This window comes from Microtus oregoni, unplaced genomic scaffold (assembly GCF_018167655.1).
Source record: "Microtus oregoni isolate MIOR12 unplaced genomic scaffold, Mior012 000050F_ref0000143, whole genome shotgun sequence".
Lineage (NCBI taxonomy): Eukaryota > Metazoa > Chordata > Mammalia > Rodentia > Cricetidae > Microtus > Microtus oregoni.
Genome location: NW_024543256.1, coordinates 761,017 through 786,735, shown reverse-complemented (window position 1 = coordinate 786,735; position 25,719 = coordinate 761,017). Strand labels below are relative to the sequence as shown.

Genomic DNA, 25,719 nt, shown 5'->3' with positions numbered 1-25,719 from the left:
GGTTCTGCCCTGTCCTCCCAGCCCCCAGGCAGCCCCTGCTCCTTGGCACAGGGGCAGCCAACATCACAGGACATCGCCCTCCTCGATACTGAAGCTGCTCCAGCGGCTGCCTGCCTTGGAGGCCTCAGGGGACATGGTAGAAAAGAGGGGGTCGGAGGCCAGGGGTAGCAGGGAGTCATCTAGGAGCATTAAGTCCAGATCCTTCTTGGACAGGTTGGGGAACGGGGAGCCATGCTCTGCCCCCAGGGGATCATGGTAGCCTGTGGGCCCCTCATCACCCCCACCCCCAAAGCTCAAACTGTGACTGAAGTCCAGGTGATGAAAAGGGTACTGTGGCTGGGTGGCTGGGGGCAGTGGGGCCTGCGGAGGGAGAGCAGGCATTGGCTCAGGGTCAGAGACCTCAGGCCCCAGCATGAGAGCCTCCCGTGGGCCGTCTTCACTGGGTAGTTTCTGCTTCACCACCTGTTGGGCCAGCTCAGCCATGTTCACGCCGGATGGCGTTGTAGTGGGGAGGCCGTGGACCCGCGCCTGCATCTCCAGCTCCTGGATGCGAAGCCAGAGCTGCTTGTTGGTCATCTCTAGGCGCCAAGAGTGGTTCTCCAGTTCTCGGGATTTCTGCAGATCTTTCTGCATCCTCTGGATGTAATCCATAGAGGCCTTGAGAATGATGCCCTTATTCCAGCTCACATCCAGGTCATTGGCCTTGGGGATCAGCATTCCCAGCTTGTTGATGCGGTCATTGATGTTGAACCTGTGTCTCCTCTCAACTACAGATTAAGATTTCAGAGGGCATGGTTAGAAAGGTGGAACCCACCTAAGAGAAGCCCCCAACCTAGGATGGTAGGCACCCCATAGAAAATCTTAGTTTAGAATAAAAGGGACTCAAGCCTCAGTGTGGTGCTTTAATCCCAGCACTTGGGAGGCAGAGGCAGGTGGATCTCTGTGAGTTTGAGGCCAGCCTGGTCTACAAAATGAGTTCCAGGACAGCCAGGGTTACATAGAGAAACTCTGTGTCAAAAAAACAAAAAAGAAAAAATAAAAGAAAAAGGAAGGAGGGATAGAAGGAGGGAGAGAGAGAGAGAAAAGAAAGAAAGAAAGAAAGAAAGAAAGAAAGAGAAAGAGAGGAGCTGGAGAGATGGCTCAGTGGTTAAGAGCACTGACTCCTCTTCCAGAGGACCCAGGGTTCAATTCCCAGCACCCACATGGCAACTCACAACTGTCTGAAGATCCAGTTGCAGGGGATCACCTTCACACCAATGCACATAAAATAAAGTTAAATAAACCATTAAAAAAAGACACCAACAAGACCTTTAAAAAAAGAAGGAAAGAAAGGAAAGAAGGAAGGAAGAGAGAGAGAAAGAAAGGGACCTGCAGGTTGGGATTGGCAGCTGAGGAGGGTCTGACCCTTCCTCTCTTAACCCCTTATCCTGAGCATTGCTTCTCAGTCAATAGAACCCATTTTTATGGAAAAGGTCACCAGTACTTTACAAAAGACATGTACTTTGCAATGCAGTTTCAATGTAGTCCTGCCTTAAGCTTTATTGTGATAATTGTCACTAGGAAACTTTTTTCCAAAGTTGTACTATACTTAAATATGTAAAAAATTAACTGCTCAGGGTCAGACTCTCTGTGTAACAGTCCTGGCTATCCTGGAACTCAGTCTGTAGACTCAGTCTGTAGACCGCTTGTCTCTGCCCCTCAAATGCTGGGATTAAAGGCATGCACCACCAGACCCAGCTAGATTCTGGAAGTTTGAACCAACCTGAACTAAGTCATATTGAACAGGATTTCCTTCTTGCCTCATGCAGATAATTCCTCTGCCTGCCATAGCATTTATTGGGACCTCCACAATGGGGAAAGGCACATCCCATTTGGTTGGGTCACCCCTAGGCTGGTGGTCCTGGGTCCATTAACAAAGCAGGCTGAGCAAGCTATGGTGTGAGCAACTCAGGAAGCACTTCTGCTTCCAGGCTCTCTCAGATTTGAGTTCCTGCCTTGGCTTCCCTCAGTGAACTATAACTCTGAATAAATAAACCAAATAAACCCTTTCTTTTCCAAAATGCTTTTGGTCATGGTGTTTCATCACTGCAATAGTAACCCTAAGTAAGACAGAAATCAGTTTGTGGTGTGTTTTGTTTCCTTTTCATTTGCTTATTTTTGAGGATCTTGCTGTATAACTCTGGCTAGCCTGGTACTCAATATATAATCCTGGCATGCAATGTATAAAATATAGATGCCCTCAAATTTACAATTATGTACCTGCCTGAACCCCCAAGCACCTAGGATTAGAGATGTGAGCTCTCATGCTTGGCTTAGAAAAGAGTATGTATCTAACTGTATTTTCTCTTTCATGTGGCCAGGATAGAGGCTTTCCTCAGAAATCTGATGATCTTTGGCTATTTTCTCATGTTGGTCATGGAAGCACAGGCTTATAAACCTAGCTCCTCAAGAGGCTAAGCATAGCCTGGCAACTTAGTGAGAGAGCACCTGTCTCAAAATAAAATATTAAGAAAGGCATAGTAGTGAATGCCTTTAATCCGAGCACTCTGGAGGCAGGGGCAAGAGGATCTCTGGGAGTTTGGAACCAGTCTGGATAACCAGGGCTACACAGGGAAACTCTGTCTCAAAAACAAACAAAACAAACAAGCAAATAACTAAACACATACTAAAAATAGGGTGAGTGGGGGTAGTGCAGCAAGGGTCTGATGACCTGAGTTTGATCCCCAGAACCTAGGTAAAGGTAGAAGAAGAGAGCTGAGTCCACAAAGTTGTCCTCTGACCTCCATAAACATGCTATGGCATGTGTGCTGCCTTGATCGTGCACATATAATAATAAGTAAAAATGTCTTAGAAGATGGCTAAGGATAGAGTTCAGTGGTAAAACATGTACCTAGAATGTGCTAGGCCTTGGGTTTACTACTGAGTACCAAATGAAAGAAAAAGAAAACCAAAAGGAATTCCTAAAGAACTTACTGGGAAGAAGGGGCCTGCAGAGCCTGAGCTGCACTGCAGCAGGGCTGTTCCTTTGGAATTCTGGCACTCAGCTTCCCATCATTGTAACAAATACTTGATAGTGAATTTGGAAGAATGAAAGGGTTATCTAGGTCCACTGTTTCAGAGCTTTTGACCCTTCATTGATTGACCCATTGCTTTGTGACCTATGGTGGGAGTGCTGTAGGAAGTCTTATAGCCAGAAGGTAACCACTGGAAGAACAACACAGGAGCATGTAGTAGGACGAAACCACTGACCATACAGTTGGTTGCAAAACTGAGGAAGGGTCTGGAACTTCTCTTTCCCTCTTAGAAAGTAATTCTTAAAATTTAAATTGTATTTTGGTGGAGTGAGACTGCTTGGTTATTCCCGGCTGCTCAGCCCAGGAATAATAACACAAAAACTGTATTAATTAAATCACTGCTTGGCCCATTAGCTCTAGCTTCTTATTGGCTAACTCTTACATCTTAATTTAACCCATTTCTATTAATCTGTGTATCTCCACGTGGCTATGGTTTACTGTCTATAAGTTCTGGCGTCCCTGACGGGGCTACATGGCTTCTCTTTGACTCCATCCTCCTTCTATCTTGCTATAGGCCAAGCCAGTTTCTTTACTCATTAATGGTAATCACAGTATACAAAGGGGACTCCCACATCAGTATTTATTATTTGTTCATTCATTTACTTATAGTCACGTGTATGAGTGTTTTACCTGCATGTATATCTGTGTGCTATGTGTATGCAAAGCCCATGAAGACCAGAAGAAGGTTTCAGGTCCCTAGGACTGGAGTTACAGATGGTTGTGAGCCACCATGTGGGCACTTGAAATCAAACCCCAGTCCTCTGGAAGAACAGTTAGTGATCTTAACTCTGAGCCATCTCTCCAGCCCCTCTCTCCCTTTTGAGGGTGTGCTTTCAATGTATGGAACACTTCCCAGTGGGTCCAACCACTTCCCAGAATCCCATGTTGGAAACTAAGCTTCTAAGCTTTTAACACAGAGACCTTTGGGGACCAGTCTATAACAAGTTTCATCAGTGTTGTTTTCAGATCCCGTGCCTTGGGGTTAGTCCCAAGGAAGATCTTTAGGCTAATGCCTGAGGCGGGCTGGCTGCTTGCACTTAAGGAACTAAATGGACCAAAACTCAATAGAGCATCTGTTTAGCCCTTAGATTGTGCTTGAAGGATTGATCCAGACTCAGGAGTGGAAGGGGGCTGCAAAGAATGGAAAGGAACAGCATGAGGCTAAGGACAGAGGATAAACATTTGAGATGAACAGGTTAAAGCAATTGAGGCAGAAAGAGGAGGACGCTGATATGAAGTTAACATAGTTTGGGAATGCTGAGCATGGTGGGGCAAATCTGTAATTCCTAAACTTGTGAGGCTGAGTCAGAAGGATGATGAGTTCAAGGCTAGCCTGGGCTACATGAGACTCGTCCTCAAAACAAAACAACAGCAAGCAAGAGATAAAAGAAAACAAAGGAAAGACTGTGCCAGACAGACAGACACAGTGAGGGGGAGCTGGGCACAGACAGGAGGCAGAGGCAGGCAAATCCTGTGAATTTGAGGCCAACCTGGTATACATAATGAGTTCCAAGCTAGCCAGGGCTATGTAGTGAGACCTTGTATCAAAAAAAAAAAAAGAAAAAAGAAAAAAAAAGCCAAAGAAAAGAGCTAGAGAGATTGCTCAGGGCTTAAAAGCATTAGTTGCTCTTGCAGAGGACCTAGGTTCAATTCCCAGCACCCACAACCATCCTTAACTCCAGTTCTAGGGTATCTGATGTCCTTTTGTGACTTCTTCAGGAACAGCACACACATGGAGCAGAGATATACTTGCAGGCAAAACACTCAGACAAGTACATCAAAGGCATGCACCACCACTGCTCAACTTGACATATTCTTATGAATGCCCAGCCTTAGCTTGGTTTGTTTCCAGTCAGATTTTCTAACTTAAATTATTCCATTTTTCTTTAACTACATTTTGCCTCTAGGCTTTTTACCTTTTTTTATTCTATTTATTTTTCTCTTTTCTTTTCTCTTTCTTCCTTCCTCTCTCTTTCTTTCTTTCTTCCTTCCTTCCTTTCTTTCCTTTCTCCATGGCTGACTGGGGTGGCTGGCCCCTGGTGTCTTCTCTCCTTCTCCTTTTCTCAGTCCTCCCTCCCTTCCCTAGGTTTCTCCTATTTATTCTCTCTGCCTGGCAGCCCCACCTATTTCTCTCTCCTGCCTAGCTATTGACCATTCAGCTTTTTATTAGATCAATCAGGTGTTTTAGGCAGGAAAAGTAACACAGCCTCAGAGTTAAACAAATGCAACATAAAAGAATGCAACACATCTTTGCATCATTAAACAAATGCTACACAACAATCCCTGTCCCTGAAGGGACAGGATTATGTTCAGGATTATGGCTTCAGGCTTCACTTGAAATTCCAAGGAAAGGCTGGATTTGTTTAGTGTGGGCCAGGGTCTAGAGAAGAGCTTTGTGCAGAAGTTTGCAATAGTCAAAGCAGTAGTATTTGAGATCAAGGGCAGGGAAACCTAGCACAGTATAAAGGCAGGACAGATATTATGTGAAAGGCAATACCCAGGGACAGCTCTGAAGAGAGAGATGTCAGGGCCTTTCATCTCTGAGGTACAAAGGGAGATTCTAGGCTAGCAGAGGGGTTGACCAGCACTTCATGATCCTCCTAGATTTCTGACTATTAGAAATTAGAAACCTAGAAAGGGGCTGGCAAGATGGCTCAGTGGTTAAGAGCACTGCCTGCTTGTCTAAAGGCCCTGAGTTCAATTCCCAGAAACCACATGATGGCTCACAACCATCTGTAATGAGATCTGCTGCCTTCCTCACACATCTATACAAAATAAGTCTCTAAAGACCCATACTATGTATGTACACATTCATGAATGCATACGTGTACACATTAATGCATGCATCTGCACACACACACACACACCTCTTTCTTTCTTTGGTTTCTTTTGTCTTTTGAAAGAGTGTAACGGCGTAAATGAATGCAGACAGAGTGTAAAAATATATATATAGCTTTAATGTAGAAATAGACTTACAGAACCACCGTTCCCGCGGAGACCAGGAAAGCAGAAGCAAGCGCTCGGAGCTTGCTCGCCAAATTTATAGGCAGACATTAGCCCGAGGCGAACACGCCCCCTAAGGGGCGGGACTTATCCCTACATCTCCCCTTTTTGTCTAAATAAGACAGAACTAAACCAAATACAACTACATACAATAACAACAAATAATAAATATAACAAACAATATTGAGAACAAAAGCTTTGCTAAACATTCTATCTCAAGGAGTCCAAATAATGTAAAGAGTAACTACAATTATATAATCTTCAACTCAGTCAAAGATCTGAGAAGGGAATAAACACTACTCAACAAACGAGATATATCCAAAATGTGCAACAATTGACAGAGACAACTGACTACCTGGGCAATCACCCAAAGTCTCGTTTGCAATGTTGAGTCAACCAATTTTGGCTAAGGCCTAACATAACTGACATACCATTATTAAAGGCAAGGAACTTTTCAAAACTATCTTACCCTGTCTTGGCAGGATATGACAGTCCTGTTTTATCCATTGATGCACGCTCTGTATCTGTGTCAGTGGTTGAGGTATGGGCATTTCTTTGCCCAAAGGCCAGTTCTGCCAAAATAGAAAGGCTCCAGGTGGAGTGTTTTTGGTGCTCAACATTCTCTTGGGAATAGAGCGGTGTTGCCAGGAGCAATTGTGTCTCACTATCACGAAACTCTGAGTTAGATTAAAGGCCATATTCTACAGCTCTTTGAAGAGGTTGAAGATTATCTATCTATACTGAGTATAATCTCTATATATCTAAAGAACCTGATTAGTCTAATTATAAATGACAAACTTAGATGACAATTAGTCTATATAATTCTCAATATCTATCTAACTTAAAGACTAAGACAATAAACGACTGTGAAACAAATGAGGACAATGACCTCCAAATATAAACAATGTACAAATATACATTGCAGTAGGTAAATATATATCAATACACAAATATTATATAAGTATCTTAATCAGAGGTAGAAATGTACACTGCAATATGGTAAATATATACAATATATATATCAATACAATATATGTCAATACATAAAAATGTTTTAAACAGAGGTAGAAACATGCATGCGTACAATAGTCAATCTATACCAATATATTTGTCTATTATCCCATCATCCCTCTTTTTTTTTTTTTTCAAAATGATCCCTGAGCTTATAAAATTCCTCCCCCAACCCTCAATCATATACTAATTATAATCAACCCCTAAATGATGTCCCTAAACCCAAGGGCAAACTTTACTGGGAGAGGGGACGTCGTTCTCTAGAATTACTTCCAGCTGTCATAGGGGCGACGTTCTTTCTGGGGGATCCTGTGAAAGTAAAATGATGGTTAAATTTCAAGATAATGTCTTTTAAAATTGCAAATAGTCTCTGAGTATTTTCGTGCAGGTCTGGCCAAAATGTTGTATAAGATGTGCACCATTTCAGCTAACCAAGTTGAAACTGTCTTGTGCAGCTGGTACCCAAAGCAGGTCTTGTAGTAGCGCTATCAGTATCATGACGTCATATCAACCAGGTGGAGTTGTTGTTATGGGGCCCCATCTTCTTCCTGGAAACTTCAAATGTCACTTCAGGAAAAACTCATTGTTCATTATGAAAAACTTAAACATTAATCATATAGACATATATAGACATATATATATTCAATGAAAGACATGATAGATATATTCAATGAAAAGTATGATAGATATGAAGAAAAGCAAAGATGTTTTCTAAACTCATATTTCTTTCTGTCCCATATCATGGCTCTTGACATGAGACAGAAACTCCAGAAACTCTGGGTTTTTCTCTTACTAACAGGCTTGGAATTGGAGAGGGACTGAGCCAGAGTCCAACTTCAAAACCAGCTTTATAAATTTAGAAATATGGTTTAATATTACTTACACAACCCATTCAGTTGTCTTGATATTTCCTATTGGGCAGGTATTTTTCCATCTGTCAGTATCCAAACATCCAGGGTCCCTTGAATTTCTCAAAGATGAGTGTTTTCCTGTGGAGATAAGAACAGAACCCTGCCCCCATTCTATATGTTTTTCTTACCACCTGTATGAATATCATCGTTGTGGATGAGTTGTCATTTCTCCTTTCCAAGAGGTTTCTCCTCTTCAAATCGAAACTTTATTAATTTTGATGGTATCCACAATTTTTCTTCTCCTGTGGAAACAAGAGCAAAACCCCTTCCCCAACGTAGCACATCTCCTGGCTTCCACTGAGAGGTCAGCACATCTTTGAAATAAATCGGTTGATTTAGTTCAGCAGACTTTTCCATTATCCAATGTCTTTCTGCTGCTGTCGTTCCTTTCTCATTAGCGTTAAGAAAATTCAAGGTTAGTAAAGCATTATGTAATCTATTTCTGGGGGTATTTTCAGTCCCTTTCTGTTTGTTCAGCATATCCTTTATAGTACGATTTGATCTTTCTATAACTGCCTGACCTGTAGGATTATTTGGTATACCTGTAATGTGTTTTATATTATAATAATCAAAAAAGCGTTTCATTTTCTTAGATACATATGCTGGACCATTATCTGTCTTTATTTGCGCAGGTATACCCATGATGGCCATAACTTCCAATAAATGTGTGATTACTGAATCAGCCTTTTCTGAGCTCAGGGCAGTAGCCCATTGAAAACCTGAATACGTGTCTATGGTGTGGTGTACATATTTTAATTTGCCAAATTCTGCAAAGTGGAACACATCCATCTGCCAGATTTCATTCCTTTGGGTGCCCTTTGGATTAGCCCCTGCAGGCAGTGGCGTTTGGTTATAGAAAGAGCAAGTAGGGCATTTCTTTACAATCTCCTTAGCTTGTTGCCATGTAATTGAAAACTCTTTCTTCAAACCTTTGCTATTAACATGATGTTTTTTATGAAATTCAGAGGCTTGTAGCACACTACCAATCAATAATTGATCAATTTCTGCATTACCTTGTGCTAGAGGACCTGGCAGACCCGTATGGGATCGGATGTGTGTTATGTACATAGGGCAAAGCCTGTTCCTGATCAAATCTTGAACCTGGAGGAACAATGAGGTTAGTTCAGTATCATCAGGTATAAATTCAGCAGTTTCAATATGTAAAATAACTCTTTCTGCGTATTGTGAATCTGTAACTATATTAATAGGTTCTTTAAAATCCCTTAGCACCATAAGAATGGCATATAATTCCGCCTTCTGGACAGAAGTATACGGACTTTGTTCCACCTTATCCAAGTCTTCTGATTTGTAACCTGCCTTCCCTGATTTATTGGCATCAGTATAGAATGTACGGGCTCCAGTTATTGGAGCATCACGGACGATTCGAGGAAGAATCCAAGAAGTTCTCTTTATGAAGTTAAGCCGCTTGCTTTTTGGATAGTTGTTATTAATGTCTCCCAAAAAATTAGCACAAGCTCTTTGCCATGGTTCATTATCTTCCCATAATTTCTTTAGTTCATCAGCAGTGAAAGGCACTATAATTTCTGCTGGGTCTATGCCTGCTAGTTGACGAAGTCTCAGCTTGCCTTTTATAATTAACTCAGAGACTTTTTCCACATAAGTTTTCAGTTTCTTACTTGGTTTATGTGGTAAAAAGATCCATTCCAAAATAATATCATCTCTCTGCATTAAAATTCCTGTAGGAGAAATTTTTGATGGTAGTATGACGAGAATACAATCGAGCTCTGGATTCACCCTGTCCACATGTGCCTGTTGTAATTTTTCCTCAATCATTGTCAGTTCCTTTTCTGCTTCAGCTGTTAATTCTCTGGGACTGTTTAAATCTTTATCACCATCCAAGGTTTTGTTCAAATGAATTATTAAATCAGGTGTTATTCCAATAGCTGGTCGTAGACTGGAAATGTCTCCTAACAGTCTTTGAAAGTCATTAAGAGTCCGTAGGCGATCTCTCCTAATTTGTGCTTTTTGTGTCTTAATTTTTTGCAAACCTATTTTATAACCTAAATAATTAACAGAATCTCCCTTCTGAATCTTTTCAGGAGCTAATTGCAATCCCCATTTAGGTAAAAGTATCTTTATTTCTTCAAACAGTCTGTTCAAGGTATCCATGTTTGAATCGGATAACAAGATGTCGTCCATGTAATGGTATACTATAGATTTGGGAAATTTCTTGCGTATTATTTGCAATGGTTGGTTCACAAAATATTGGCACAGGGAGGGGCTATTTAACATACCCTGGGGGAGAACGGTCCAGTGGTACCTCCTCGAAGGTTGAGAATTGTTATAAGTAGGCACTGTGAAGGCAAATTTTTCTCTATCTTCTTTTTGCAAAGGTATAGTGAAAAAACAATCCTTTAAATCAATAACTATGAGAGGCCATCCTTTTGGTAATAAAGAGGGCAAAGGAATTCCAGATTGCAGAGGGCCCATAGGTTGAATAACCTTGTTGATGGCCCTGAGATCTGTCACCATTCTCCATTTACCTGATTTTTTCTTAACCACAAATACGGGAGAATTCCAAGGGCTGGTAGATTCTTCTATATGTCCAGCATCTAATTGTTCTTGTACCAGCTGTTCTAAAGCCTGTAACTTTTCCTCAGCTAAAGGCCATTGCTTTGTCCATATTGGTTTCTCAGTCAACCATTTTAAAGGCAAGGCTGTTGGTATCTCTGAAGGGACATCAATTGCTTGTTCTTTTACAGCCCGAATGGCCGGTTTTCTCAGTTTGTAATATCTTTTAATATTATTCTCAGAAATATAGGCTCTAGATTTAGCAGGAATGTTAATTTCAGTATTCCATTGTTGTAATAGGTCACGACCCCATAAATTCATTGCAATATTGGCTACATATGGCTTTAATTTTCCTATTTGTCCCTCTGGCCCTATACATTCAACCCATCTCGTGCTCTGCCTTACTCGAGATAGGGTTCCAATTCCCAGGAGCTGAACATTTACATTCTGAAGAGGCCAATACGGATGCCAAGATTCTGGGGTAATGATACTTACATCAGCACCTGTGTCCAGCAGGCCAGTAATAAAAATGCCATTTACACACACTCTCAGTTTAGGTCTTTGATCATTTATAGAAGTTTGCCAAAACACACGTAACTTATCTTTCTGATCATTATTGCTTGTAACAGTAGGCATGGGGCTTCCTAATTGTCCTGATGAGGCACGTTCTCTGCAGAAACTGGATATGACTGAACCATGTTTGCCATGGGGGCCTGTGAGGCCCCCCCTCTCACGTTTCCCGGCTGTATCAGGTTGCCTTGTCTATCTCTTGTAGACCTGCATTCATTCGTCCAATGTCTGCCCTTTCCACATCTTCTACATAAACCTGAAGGCTGAGTCCTCCTATTTCTGTTATTTCTAGAAGATGCATTATTATTATTTCTGAAAGATGCATTATTATTATTATTATTATTATTATTATTTCTGAAAATCCGTTGTTTACAATTCCTTTTAATATGACCCATTTTTCCACAATTAAAACATTTGGTATTCTGGTGTCTCCTTTTACCATTGGAAATTGCTTCTTCTACCCATGCTTCAGTGCCATAATCAAATGTATCAACATTGAGTGTATGCAAGACCCATTCTTCCAACGGTGCTGATCTGAGCTTTAAAGGACCCAAAATCCTTTTGCATTCCACATTTGCATTTTCATAAGCCAAAGACTCAATCATTATACGTCTTGCTTCTGGGTCAGATATTCCTATTTGTACAGCCTTAGTTAATCTTTGTAAAAAGTCACTAAAGGGTTCTCTCTGACCCTGTTTAACTCTGACAAATGATTCCATTCTCTGTCCTGGGTCTTGTACCCTGTCCCAAGCCCTTAAGGCTGCTGTAGTACACATGGAGAGTGTGTTTTCATCCAAATTAGCTTGTTCCTGAGGATCAGAAAAGAGCCCTTCACCTAGAATTTGATCTAGGGAAATGTCAATTCCCTTCGCTTTTTCCTGCTGTTCTAAGAGTCTAGCCTCTTGCCTGAATAAGCATTTCCATTTCAATTGCGGTCCACTCTCCAGTACCGCAGAGCTCAGCTGGAGCCAGTCTGAGGGGGTTGCTCTGCTTGTCGTGGCCCAAGATCTTAGCATCTCTTTAACAAAAGAGGCTTGCATCCCAAAAGTCATGACAGCCTGTTTTATTTCCTTGAGATCATTCATACGCACAGGTTCCCATGTATCCTCCTTGATGACCCTAGGGTTTTTGGAACCAATCACCTTCTCTGTTGTTATTACTGGAAAGGCAGGTAGAGCTGTAGGTAGAGCTTTGTGGAAATTGTCCCGGAGAGACTTACCCACAGATGTAGTTAAAATTTTCCTTTCTACCCTTTGCTCTTCCTCATCAGAATTTAGAAATTCCTCAATCTTTTCAATTCTATTCACCATTGCTTTCTGCAATGTCTGAATCTCCTGTCCAGAATTATGTTCCAAAGCCTTCATTGAGGATTCTAAAATATGAAGTTTGTCCGTTAGAGATAACATCTCATCTTTGGACATAATTTTTATGGCATAAACCGTGCCTTCTTGTATTGACAATCTTTCCGTCAATCTGTCATAAGCTTTAGACAAAATCCGATTGTCACATTCAGCAGTTTTGATTCTCTCAGTTAATGTTTCATTTCCTACAGAAAGGGACTGAATCTTATGGTCCAGATCAGCTGTTCCCTCTTCCATAGTAATGAATTTCTCCTTAACATCAGCCTGAAGAACTTCAACCTGATTCTTGAGAAGATTGTTATCAGCCTGGAGAACTTCAAACTGATTCTTGAGAAGATTGTTATCAGCCTGGAGAACTTCAAACTGATTCTTTAGAAGATTGTTGTCATTCTCAATTGTTTTTAAGCGTTCAATCTCTACCTTAAGAATCCTGGATTCGTCTCGTAAAGACTTTATCATATTTCTATTATCAAACCATTTGGTGCCAATGAAAACTACGAATCCCAGAAGGATCCATATATGTGGGGTGATAGACACCTCTTGTAAAATCTCCCACATGGTACAATTAAAAAAATCATTAAATTCTTGAACAGTAATGTGTTCAGACATTTTATTTATAAAAGAAAATTTTTTTTTTACCTGCAAAGATCAGTTCCTGCCAGTGGTGGTCTCTGTGTTTTTGGAGCCTGTCCTAGAACTAGCTCTTGTAGACCAGGCTGGCCTTGAACTCACAGAGATCTGCCTGTCTCTGCCTCCCAAGTGCTGGGATTGAAGGCGTGCACTACCAAGGCCAGGCAGGCCTCAAACTCACAGAGATCTGCCTGCCTCTGCTTCCCAAGTGCTGGGATTAAAGGCGTGCTCTACCACTGCCTGGCCGGCCTCAAACTTGTGATCCTCCTGCCTCTGCCTCCTTCAGCAAATCCTACCGGCGTGGGCCACCACAACCGGCCAAGTCACTTTGTAACAGACCAAATCTGACGCTGTGGCAGCTTTTGTTGCAAAACCGCAAGTACTTGAGCTTCTGCTAATTCAGGCAGTGGGGTTCCGCTGCAAAACTTAGCCAAGGCAGGCAGAATGGGCCTGTGTCGCCGAGTGTGTCTCGGACTCGGCACTGGGGCCGGAGTCACGAACTGAAAAACAGCACTGGGGAGGGTGCTGTGTTAGCTAGCGGGCTACCCGCTTGAGTCGGGGGCAAAATAGCCCCACGTTGGGCGCCAAAATGTAACGGCGTAAATGAATGCAGACAGAGTGTAAAAATATATATATAGCTTTAATGTAGAAATAGACTTACAGAACCACCGTTCCCGCGGAGACCAGGAAAGCAGAAGCAAGCGCTCGGAGCTTGCTCGCCAAATTTATAGGCAGACATTAGCCCGAGGCGAACACGCCCCCTAAGGGGCGGGACTTATCCCTACAAAAGAGTCTCATGTATCCAGTTGGTCTTGAATCTAATATGTAGCCAAGGTTCATTCTACAAATTCTAATCCTCTTGCCTTCACAGCCTGAGTGCTAGGGTTCTAGGCATGCCGCCCACGCTACCAGGTTCATAAAGTACCGGGACTTTAACCTGGGGCCTTGTGTGGAATAGGCAAGTCCTCTTCTAAGGAGAGCACATCACCACTTCTTACATCACACTTCCTTTGTTTTTCCAGACAGGTTCTCCTCATGCAGCCTAGGCTGGCCTCAAATTTGCGATTTACCTATCCCAGCCACCAGAACGCTGGTATTGCTGGCACATGCTGCCACACTTGAGGTGCCACCCTGTGAGAGGAGTATCAGGGGATTTGTAGACCTACATTATAACCCGCAGAGCTGACATATTTAACTTTACACTTTGTTAAGAATGCATGTTACAGACTGGAGAGATGGCTCAGCAGTTAAGGGCACTGGCTGCGCTTCCAGAGGACCCAGGTTCAACCCCCAGTACCCACATGGCAGCTCACAACTGTCTGTACTCCAAGACCCTGACACCCTCATACAGACATACATGCAGACAAAATAAAATTTTTAAAAAATCAAAAAACAATGCATGTTTGTAACAAGTTTTTCTCTGTTCCTCCAGCCAGCTCCCAAATAATGACACAAAGAGTTATTGTTATTAATTTAAAATCTCAGTCTTAGCTTAAGCTTTGTAGCATTTATAAATTAAATTAACCCACTATATTTTTTATTAATCTATGTTCTACCACATGGCTTTTACTTCTCTCCCATTCTGTTTGTCTAACTTCTTCTGTGTCTCCTGGCATCTCTCACACCTAGATTTATCTCCTACTTCCTGTCTCTATCTGCCTGGAAGTCCCACCCATATCTCCTGTCTAGTTGTTGGCTGTTCAGCTCTTTATTAAACCAATCACAGTAATATATCTTCACACAGTGTACAAATAGCCCATAATGTATGTTACAAGCTGGGTGTTGGTGGCGACACCTCTAATGTTAGCTAGCAGTTGGGAAGCAGAGGCAGACAGATATCTGTGAGTTCAAGGTCAGCACATAACTAAAAATAATAAAATAGCTGGGTGTTGGTGGTGCACACTGTTTTGGAATATTCCTTTACACTGTGTGAAGATTTGTCACTGTGATTGATTTAATAAAAATCTAAATGGCCAATAGCTAGGCAGGAGGTAATAGCAGGAACTTCTGGACAGAGAGAGCTCTGGAAAGAAGAAAGGCAGAGTTACAAACCAGATGCAGAGGGTCCAACATGCAAGAGGAGAGGCAGAAACCATAAGTCACATGACAGCACAGAGATGCTTAGAAATGGGTTAATTTAAGTTATCAGACCTAATGGGACAAGCCTAAGCTATAGCCTGTGCTTTCATAATTAATAATCAGTTTCAATGTTATTTTTGTGAGCTGGCAGCCCAAAGAAAAATCTGTTTATAGCACACCTATAATTTCAGCACTTGAGAGGCAGAGGCAGACAGATCTCTATGACTTTGAGGTCAGCATGGTCTATGAAGTGAGTTCCAGGACAGCCAAGACTATACAGAGAAGCTCTGTCTCAAAAAAATCCAAAATAATAATAATAAATAAGATAATAATAATAATAAATTTTAAGAAAAATCCAATTTGCTTGGTGTGGTGGCACTCACCTTTAATCCCAGCACTCAGGAGGCAGAGGCAACCAGATCCCTGTGAGTTCAAGGCCGACCTGGTCTACAAGGCAAGCTCCAAGACAGCCAAAGATGTTACACAGAGAAACTGTATCTTGAAAAATCATAAACAAACAAACAAATAATAAGAGTGCATGGCAGTAACTTCAATAACTACTAAAAAATTCATACAGTGCTTAAAAGCAAGGAGATAAGAAATTTAATCCAGGGGCTGGAGAGATGGCTCAGAGGTTAAGAGCATTGCCTGCTCTTCCAAAGGTCCTGAGTTCAATTCCCAGCAACTACATGGTGGCTCACAACCATCTATAATTGGGTATGGTGCCCTCTTCTGGCCTGCGAGCATACACACAGACAGAATGTTGTATACATAATAAATAAATATTAAAAAAAGAAAGAAATTTAATCCAAGATGACCAAGAGGGTGTACTTGGGTCTGTTCTCTGTCTTCATTCTTGCCTCTTTACTTATTTATTTAAAGATTTTATTTAAAATTTAATTACCTCTGTGTGTGTACACGTGTGTGTGCATGCATGTGTGTGTGTGATATCAGTGCAGATGTCAGCAGAGATCAGAAGAAATTATCTGATTTCCTTGAGCTGATGTTCCACACAGTTGTGAGCCGCCTGATATGGATGCTGGAAACTGAACTCAGGTTCTCATGTAGGCCAGGCTGGCACCAATTGTTTTATATACCTTGAATTCCTGAGTGTTGGATTAAAGGTTAAATTAAAACAAAAAACTCAGAAAACAAACAAATAAAAATCACTCCCCCCCCTTCAAAAAAAAAGCCAGTTGCGGTGGCACATGGCTTTAAACCCAGCACTCGGGAGGCAGAGGTAGACAGGTATCTGTGAGTTTGAGGACAACTAAGACTGTTACACAGAGGAACCCTGTCTCAAAAAACAAAACAAAACAGAATCAAAACACAAAAGAAAAATCAAATAGTCAAAAACCTTCCTGAAAGTATATACCTCAAAAGAGTCAACTTTTTTGTAAGTTGTATTTCAACTGATTTTTGAGGGGATTTTTCCTTTCTGTTTTATGGAAGAACTGAGAAAAAAACTGAGGGCCTCATGCATGTTAAGCAATCACTCTCCCACTGAGTCACAGCCCTATCCCTAAAGTTGATTTTTATTTCATTTTACTTTTGTTTTTTGAAGCAGGTTCTTGCAATACATCCCAGGCTGTCCTCAAACTCACTAAATAGCCCAATTTGGTGTCAAACATAAGGCCCTCCTGTTTCACCTCCCTGATTAATTTTTTTTAGACAGGCTCTCACTATATAGACTTGACCCATTAGGAACTTGCTTTGTAAACCATGCTGTCCTGCCTGCCTCTGCCTCCCAAGTGCTGATTTTTAAATGACAAAGATTTTTTTGGGAGATGAAATAAAACCTGTGTCTAACTTTGTATACAGCATTGGGTGTGGTGAACCACCACCTGTAGTCCCAGCAGGCAGAGGCAGGGGGATGTAGGTTTAAAATGAACCCAGGCTATAGAGTGAGTTCCAGGACAACATCAACCCTAAATTAGGTCGAGCTCAGGCTTGGATGCAAACTGGGAGTAGGGCAGTAGAGGAAGCAGCTGAAGAGGAGAGGCCAATTTTGTGGCCTATCGCCCTTACATCACTGCAGTTAGGAAGCTGTTCTCAGCTCAGTGCCTCATGGAAAATACCCTTCTCTGCCCAACCCAAAAGGCCTCTGGCTTCATGACCCAGGCAGGTGCAGCAGTCTCTTCTGCTGTTTCCTGAAGTCTTGAACTAGTGGTGCTTCTTGAGTACTTTTTGAGCTTCATTCTGAATCCTTCTGCACCAAGTGGTAGAAGCGTCGGCACCCTCTGAGCTCTCTGCTCAGGCCTCTGTCTTCACTCAAATGCCTCTTCCTTAAGACTCCATCGAACTCGGCATCCAGACCTTCACAGAGGGCTGGTGGGGCGCCCCCAAGTTTTTTTTTTTCTTTCATGAGAAAAGAAGGTGGCGGGGAGGTGGTCCTATGGGGGAGGGAGACCAGGCCAAGTGCCCAAAGTGATTTCATGGGAACAGGGCACTGCACCACTAGGGGAGTGTTAGCAGGCTGAGCAGAGGGCCTATGGAATGCTTCACTGAGTAACAGGCATGCCTATAAAAATACCGTAGCTACCAGGGCTGCAATCTGCCATCTGGGCCCTAGGCCTTCCTTGCCCCCAGGCTTCAGCTAGCTGGACTTAGTTTGGAATTCCAGCCCCCTCCACTTTGCCTCGCTTGGGAGGTCACAGCCATGAGCCTGGGAGGGGGCGCCACTGGGAAGAGCTCCATCTTTCCAGAAGCTTTTTTCCTCAAAGAACTATAAGTGGAAGTAGAGAGGGCAGGAAAGGTCACGAAGAGGCCAATCCTGAGGACAAAGAAATTAGGCACTAAGCATGCTGGAAGTGGGAGTAGGGGGTTGCAGGTCTAAGAACGCCCTCTCTGCGACCTTTTTCTTCTGGGCTACGCTGGGGCCCGACGTTTGGTAGGTAGGGACTGTGGCTGTGCGGGAACATGCCCCGCCACATCTCCTTCACAGGCTGGGGACTCAGGTTCACGCGCACATCCTTGAAAGATCCTGGCCTCGAGTCCTGGCTGAGCAGGGGTTTGAAGAACTGCCCGAGGTTATGGGTTTCTGCACTGCACTAAGGGCGTGGAGACGTTCAAACGCCTGACACCTAATTGTGTACGAGTTCCCATCACTGGCCAGCATCCTCCATGGCTAAGTGGAGGCGGGGCAATCTGGTTCACAGCCTGGATCCTCTCCCCATTGCCCAGCCCAGGGATCCCAAGAATATTCCTGCCAACGATTCCCAGTCCAAGGCTCCAGGGCGGCGGGGATCCCCGATGGTGAGGTTGGGGTCACTTTGGTCTCTGGGGTTCAGGATTACGGAGCTCCTGGATAAAGATCCTGAGGGGGTCCCAATCACGCCCAGGGCTCTGCGGCTGGGTTCCAATGAAACAAGGAGCGAGGGTGTGGCGAGGCGGGGCCTGCTGGCCTGCTGCGGGGGAGGTGATCTCACTCCCCCTCCTTTCTCCCCCCCCCCCCACGCGCTCCTCTTCCCCTCCCCTCCCTTCCACGCACGCCGCCCCGCCCGCCGCTGCCTCCGCAGCAGCAGCAGCAGCAGCAGCAGCAGCAGCAGCAGCAGCATCCGCGTCGGCAGCGGAATCACGGAGGCGCTGGGTGTCGAGTCCAAGGCCGGCGTGCGTAGGGGCTAGGCTGGCAACCCGAGCGGCGCAGGTAAGGCGGGCTGGTTTGTCCCCTTGGCCGAAGCAGCGACCATTCTACGTTCCAGATATAACCCTGCCTCTGGCAGAGGTACAAGCGGGTTTTGTACTGGCCTCGGTAGAGGACAGGGAGGCTGGAGCCCCACCCATACTAGGCACCGGGCTCTGGGCACTGAAGTCTGGAGTGGGATAGGGCAAAGTGGCTAGGTGCCAGAGCCCGACAGGTGAGGAGTAACTGGGCGGCACCTCAAAAGCAGGCTTAGGGAGGGGCACAAGGGTGGTCAGACAGGTTCTGTATGGGCAGGTGGGGCTGAAGTTGGCATATCCCTATGGGTGTGTGCGTGTGTGAGGAAAGCAATGTGAACCCAGCAAAATGTCCCTCTAACATAGTCGACCGTCGTGGGGTGTGGCTCTGGGCGTGGCTGCTCCTCATACCCCCCCCATTTAAGGTCCTGTGTGCTGGAATAACCCAGTGTCTAGCAGGGTATGAGAGACACTGAGCAAAGCTCCTGGCAGTGGGGGAAAGAGAGGGAAGAGGAGGGCTGGGCGCTGCCTGCTCCTCTGCCCCAAGGTGGGGAGGGGGCTTTGTTCTTCACCTCCTCCTTTCCAAATTCCTGTTGGGAACCCCCTCAAATGATATGCAAAGCCAGTCTCCTCTCAGGTGCAGCAGGGAACCTCTTCCCTTAGGTTCTTTGGCCAATACAGGCTAGGAGAGGAGAGATGTGCCTCTGGGTACATATGGGTGTTGACCATGGGTCCATCAGGTAGGAATAGGGAAAAAGGGCCTCATTGGCTCAGGACCAGGGACTTCTAGAAGCAAGGTACCTGGGACCCTTTTCTGTAGAGACTGCAGCAATTTTGGCCATTGCTATATCTTACAGTCTCTGTTTAATTATCGGAGGGGAGAGCTTTCCATACCCTATTTATTCCCTTCTGCCTGGTTCAGAGTTTCATTGATTTACAAGTATTGTAAAGAACAGCAGGTATAACCCACTGTCCCTGACCTACTGTGTAGAACCTCTACCCATCACTGCCTGTCTCAAGGAGGCAGGACCACTATCTGTCTTGGGGCCTGACTCAAGATGACTTGATCCAGTAGTAGGGTTTGCTGGCAGCCCAATGTTATCTCTGCTGACTCACATGGCCCTTATGGTGAATAAGATCCAACAGGCTTTCTTCCCTAATTTACAGTCTTTTAGTAGGGTGGCTAGGGTGGGGCCTGCCCAGGGCCTCTCACCTCTGATGGGCTCCTTGCTGCCAGGTGGTGGGACTTGCAAAACCTAGCCTCTCATCTGGCTCAACATCTATGTAGCACTGTATACATGCTTACTGTCAGGCACCAAGCCTTCAGTCACTCTCAAGTGTCTGTGGCCACATGGTGAGTTGGTACTAGGGCTGCAACTGGGAACTCCCCACTTTTCTGCTTCCTTGTCCTATTCCAATACCCCCCGTTCTCTATTTGTTTGTGTATACAATCCCCAAACCAATACATCTTGTTACAGTACATTTTAAATACAAAGGAAAACGTATTGAAATACATTTGAAATAGACACAGGAGAACAAAAGAAATTAGGAATTGCTGGTGATCTGATTACTAGGGAGAGGGAAACACGTTCAGTATTCAACACAGCACAGCCTTCCTGGATTGCTACCACGTACTCCCAAGAGGCTCCCCCCCCCCCAGTGCCCAGCCCCTAGTTTTCTGCAGAATACCATGGCACAAGGTAGCCAGGCATGGGGTTTATTCACAGAATGACTGCCTAGGAACTTAGCGACAAAGGGCAGGTAGCCATTTGCTAGACAGGTTCACACTGCTGAGTGTCTGCTTGGACTAGACTGCACATGAAAGTAACCAGTCACCAATACCATCCTTGTCCCTATGAAATATAAATTTACTTTTTTTCTTTTTGTTCCACGATAATTTGAAGGGGAAATGGAAGACAATGTGAAGTAAGGCCAGCAGACAAGGGAGCCCTGCTATGCTCTCCATTTGGCCTCCCCCAAGTCTGTACTCTTTCTGTTGCTGAGGAATAGGCACTTTCCATGGGAAGCACTTGGCCGTGATAGGCTAGGAAGGGTGAAGGGGACAGATAGGTGTGCTATATTGGCTGTTACCCAGATCAATTACTTGAGACAATCAGGCCCTTACCTATTTTGAGCTTCAGCCCCCATCGCTTCCATTCTTTCCAATTTTTATTTGCATTTTGGGGTTTTTTGTTTGGTTTGGTTTGTTTTTTTGAGAGAGGGTTTCTCTGTGTAGCCCTGGCTGTCCTGGAACTCTCTGTAGCCCAGGCTGGCTTCGAACTCAGAGATCCGCCTGCCTCTGCCTCTCAACTTTCTTTCTTTCTTTTTTTTTTGAGACAAGGTTTCACTCTGTAACTCTTACTGATCTAGTACTCAATATGTAGCTAAGGCTGATCTCAAGCTCACAGTAATGCTCCTGCCTCAGCCTTCTTGTGCCGTGACACCAAACTTTATCTTCAGCAGTGGTGGGTCACTGATATATTCAAGGTCTCTTTCAAAGCAAATAGTCCCTAGTACCACCCAAAATTGCAACAACTAGGTGCTCCTCAGGTCTGAGAGGGTGACATGACCTTTCAGAATGACCTAGCCCAATGATCACTGCCAGTAGCTCCAAGACCACATGTGTTCAGGTTATAGAGTAGAACTGAGGCCCCATTCAGAGATCTGCCAGGCCTCCCTTTGTGGACAAGGTGTGAGGGAGTACCCTGTAGTTCAGGCACTGGGAATGGGACTGAATTCCAGGACTAGTGTCCCAACTGGAAGCATCTTTGCCCTGTCACCTGCTCCCATAATGGGGAAGGCAGGGCTTGGGTCCCTGTATGGGGCCAACTAGAATGGACCCTCAGTGGCCCCACCCATTAGACCCTATAACCTTTCCCTTGCCATTTGTTCTAATCTGGTCATCTCTTCTGCTCTCCCAAGCTCCTTGCTGTCACCCTGTCATCCTCTCATTAGATTCTTTCTCATTTGCCAATGGGGGGGGGAGATGCAGCCCTATCCTTCCCTCCTCTCCTCTGTTTTCCTCCCTGCCTTTGCCTGCCCACTTCCCTTTCCAGTTGGTTCTCCTTGCTCTATCCGATTGCCATTTTGTTGATCTGGTATTTCTTTGCTTCACTCCCTACTTCCCCTAAAGTGTTGTTCTCTCTCAGGAGCTCCTGATGACTGTGAGCTTGGCACTGAGTTGCCAGACCCAGTAATAGGGGTGACCCTTAGTGTACCTTAATTGTCTTCGTGCCCATAAATTGGGCTAGACACCACCATATGACCTTGTCTGACCTGGAGGGTAGAGAGAAGCATCTGATTACCATCCTGCCTTCTTCCCTAGTATCAACAGGGTCTTTGTGGCTTCCTAAAGGCTGTGGTTGAAGGGAGAGGGAGGAGTCAGAGGAGGGCGGGGAGTTCTTTCGCCAAGGGAAGGATCTGCTCTGCTGGCCTTTCTGGAAGCTTTTCTTTGTCCACTATCCCCCACCCAAGACCCCAGAAGCTTGCCTCAGCTTTTCCAGATTGAAAAGCTGTAAGGCCATTTGGTGTGCATTCAGCAGTTTGTGCTAGTCCCTGGCTCCTAAACCCAGCAGGGGCAGGGATTGGGTGGGGCAGGAAGGTAACAGAATATGCACTTGTGCATAAGGAACTTTGGAGCCTGTCAGTCTCAGTTTTGGTCTGAAAATGAGGCTTGAAGGATGAGGGCTGTCTCTTTAGGAGTGCCCTCATTCCTCAGAAATCCAGTCTAAAGCATACAGTGCCAGGCAAAAACGGGATGGGGGAAAGGTAGCCCTAGTCTGGAGGTTTGCATGGAGGAGTTCGGTTGCTGGGAAGCTTTGGGCCTGTGTGTACATGTTCTAGTCTTTTTATTTGCGTGTGTGAGGCTCATGTATCTGGCCACATGTGTGTATTTGTGTAACTTCCATTAGTCTTGTTTGCCTGCATGGGACTCCTATTTGGCTGTCTGTGAACATTTGTATATTTCTATGCATGTTCTTGAGAGACAGTGTGCACACATACACATTCTCTTGTGTCCCTAACAAGATCTACATTGGGAGAGTGGGATGGGGTGGTGGCTGGCAGATGCAGCACTGGTTCTTGTTGGGGGCAAAGCCTTTGATCCGGCCAGGCTTTGGTCTCAGTAGAAGGGGCTATTCCCTTGGGCCCCTCCCCAGATGGCTTCGTTCATGCCTGAGGAATGCTCAGGCCACAGGGAGGACAGAAGCACCATTGTCCACTCCTAGGCTTCCTGTGCCTCTTCTTCCCTTTAACCCTTTGGGAATAGAAGCCCCAAGGGTCTGCTGGGGCCTGGCAGTGTCTGAGACATTTCCAGGAGTCATTCTGGAACCGGAGACAAGTAGCTGCTGCTCCATTCACCACATTTTACTCAGATGGATTGCCTACTTGTTTGGTGGCCCCTCAACCAAGCAGTGGATCCATATAGTCTCTGACCTGGCCCCTGAAGCCCCTCAGTGAGTCTCATCCTATCTGACCCATGAAACCCAGGGCCAGGAGAACCCTGATACCCCCTGCTACTTCATAGCTCTGCCTCCAGCACTTCGGAAGGCTGGATTTTGGTCTCTATCACCCATACAGAAACAGAGCCATTGCTGTTCCTGAGCTCTAGCTGGAGAGAGGGACCTTTTGTGAGCCTTTGGTTGCAAGGCAGGTAACAGCAAGCTGAGATTCCAGCTATTAGAAAGAGGACAAGGAAATCCATGGGACTTCAGGCTAAGAGGAAGCCAAGTGGAGGGGCAGATAGATTGTTTGGGGGTTAGGCCTGCTCCCTGAAGGCATGCTGTTGCTTACATGGCACTTCCTCATCTCCTACATTTGCCTAGCAAATAGGCTCTTCCCTGTGAGACAGAATGGCTTGGAGGCTATACTTGACCAGGCCTCTCTCTGGTTCTTGAGGATTCAGACAGGAACAAATTAGGATGATAGAGGAGCTTTTGACAGCTTCAGGAGCCTCTACACTGTTTCAAACTCCACCCTTTCTGAGTACCTATGGCAACTCTGCACACAGTTCATCTTTGGGTCTCAGTTTTGTCGCATGTCAAATGGAGCTAATGAAATGAATCTGTGGGAAAGTGCTTAGAAGAGTCCCTGGTAGGTGGTAAGTGTTATGAGTTTACTTAAGAAAATGGAGCTGACCGCCGGGCGGTGGTGGTGCACGCCTTTAATCCCAGCACTTGGGAGGCAGAGGCAGGCGGATCTCTGTGAGTTCGAGACCAACCTGGCCTACAAGAGCTAGTTCCAGGACAGGCTCCAAAACCACAGAGAAACCCTGTCTCGAAAAAACTAAAAAAAAAAAAAAAATGGAGCTGATATACATCATGGTTGAGGGAGTGTAGGGTGGGACCAGCCAATGATGAGGATCATCTCTCCCTTCCTCACAAAGGGTTAACCTCCATCTGCTCCCTTCCCATCATTTAAGGAGAATGGTCCTTAACAGGTGAGCCTTAGTTGCCTTGGAGACAGGCGCCTCAGGTAGGATGAGGGGGCTGGGATAAGAAAGACTGGCTGGATGGGGTATACTCTTTCCAGTCCCCCTTAGGGAAGATGTAGGATGGAGTCTAAGACTTTTGGGCTTCCAGGTACCCATGCAGGCTCCCTCAAGTCTTTATGTACTCTGATTATCTAAATAACCCAGAAGGTTACAAGAAGACTTCCCCCACTTTTGCTGTCAGACTCCATCACCATAGAAACCCACAGCCAAAGCCTACGGGGTGGGGGTGCTTAAAGTGGCATAGTGCATAGGGTTTAGGTGACACCTATACCTTCATGTCCATATTGATGAGTTACCAAAACTCTCCTACTTCTCCCAGGCCTGAGGGACAGACTTGCCACCCATTCTGACTCTGACATAGTACCGAGAACACTGAGTCCCCAGGTTGGCTCCCATTCTGGCCTGATCCCATTCCTCTAGAAACAGAGTAAGAGGCTTAGATGTTATTTGCTCCACCTTTGAAAGACCCTTTTGTTTCTTCTCCTTTGGGAAAGACTGGCAATGGCAGTCCAAGAGTGGTTAGGCGTGTGCTTAAAGTGCATTTGCATAGCATCCTTGGAGTGTGTGTGTGTGTGTGTGTGTGTGTGTGTGTGTGTGTGTGTGTGGCTGAGTGTGTGTATGGGTGTATGCTCAGGATTCAGTCAGGTTATATGACCTCACAGGCCTCCCCCTGTCAACTGGCTTGGCCAACCATGCAGTGGTGTAGACAAGTGGGCTCCCCACAGGACTCAGGGCACAGAGCAGCTAAGGTAAGGGCAGAGGTGAGGCTTCTCGGGAGCTGTTTCTGAGCCCTGCCTTGTGCGCCTGTGATCTTGATCTTCACCTCCTGGACTTGTCCCTCCCAATGATTGCTGCACCCTTTCTCCTCCTTGCTCATATGAGATTTGCTTCAAGGTAGTTAGAATGATGGGTGCATACTCACCTTTGTCTTACACTCCACAACACGGTGAGAGGTGTACATGGTGATAGATATACATGATTGGTACACACACACACACACACACACACACACACACACACACACTGTTGTGCCTATGATTTTTGTGTGCACCTTCCCCAGCCAGGCAGCTGCCTATTCTGCACTGGCATGTGCTCAGCGGCAATCTTAGAAGGATCCACTGAGCTCTTGGGGGTTTCTCTCCCTCATAGCCCTTCTCCACCTGTTCTCTGGCACATGTGCATTAGCCAACAGGGAATCATTTATCTTGTCTTATGACTGTCCTGCCCCAGTGCCACAAGTGGGCAGGGGCTTTCCACTGTCACTGTGGTGCTTTGCTGTCTCTCTGGCCTCAGTACTCAGTATCTCTACTCTCTCAGGCCTGCTCCTACACTCAGCTTGACCTCCAAGCACAGAAGCCCCCCGCTCCACTGACCCAGACTCATTGTCCCTCCTTCCCTGC

The 25,719-nt window shown here is 45.1% G+C and overlaps 2 protein-coding genes across 2 annotated transcripts in view; one reads left to right on the top strand and one right to left on the bottom strand.

The window, feature by feature from the left end:
- Positions 1–63: 63 nt before the first annotated feature.
- LOC121437067 (transcription factor EB-like) lies at positions 64–25,280 on the bottom strand. Its single transcript, XM_041636921.1, has 5 exons — positions 25,242–25,280; positions 18,964–19,062; positions 18,682–18,861; positions 18,026–18,221; positions 64–767 (listed from the first exon to the last, which is right to left on the bottom strand). The coding sequence occupies exons 1-5, from the start codon at positions 25,278–25,280 to the stop codon at positions 64–66; spliced, it is 1,218 nt and encodes a 405-aa protein (XP_041492855.1).
- LOC121437130 (neural cell adhesion molecule L1-like) overlaps positions 18,333–25,719 on the top strand; it is a 25,401-nt gene continuing 18,014 nt past the window's right edge. Inside the window, exons 1-2 of the mRNA XM_041636968.1 lie at positions 18,333–18,426; positions 18,708–18,817. The gene's annotated coding sequence lies outside the window, so the exon portion shown is untranslated. The remainder of the gene's footprint in view (positions 18,427–18,707; positions 18,818–25,719) is intronic.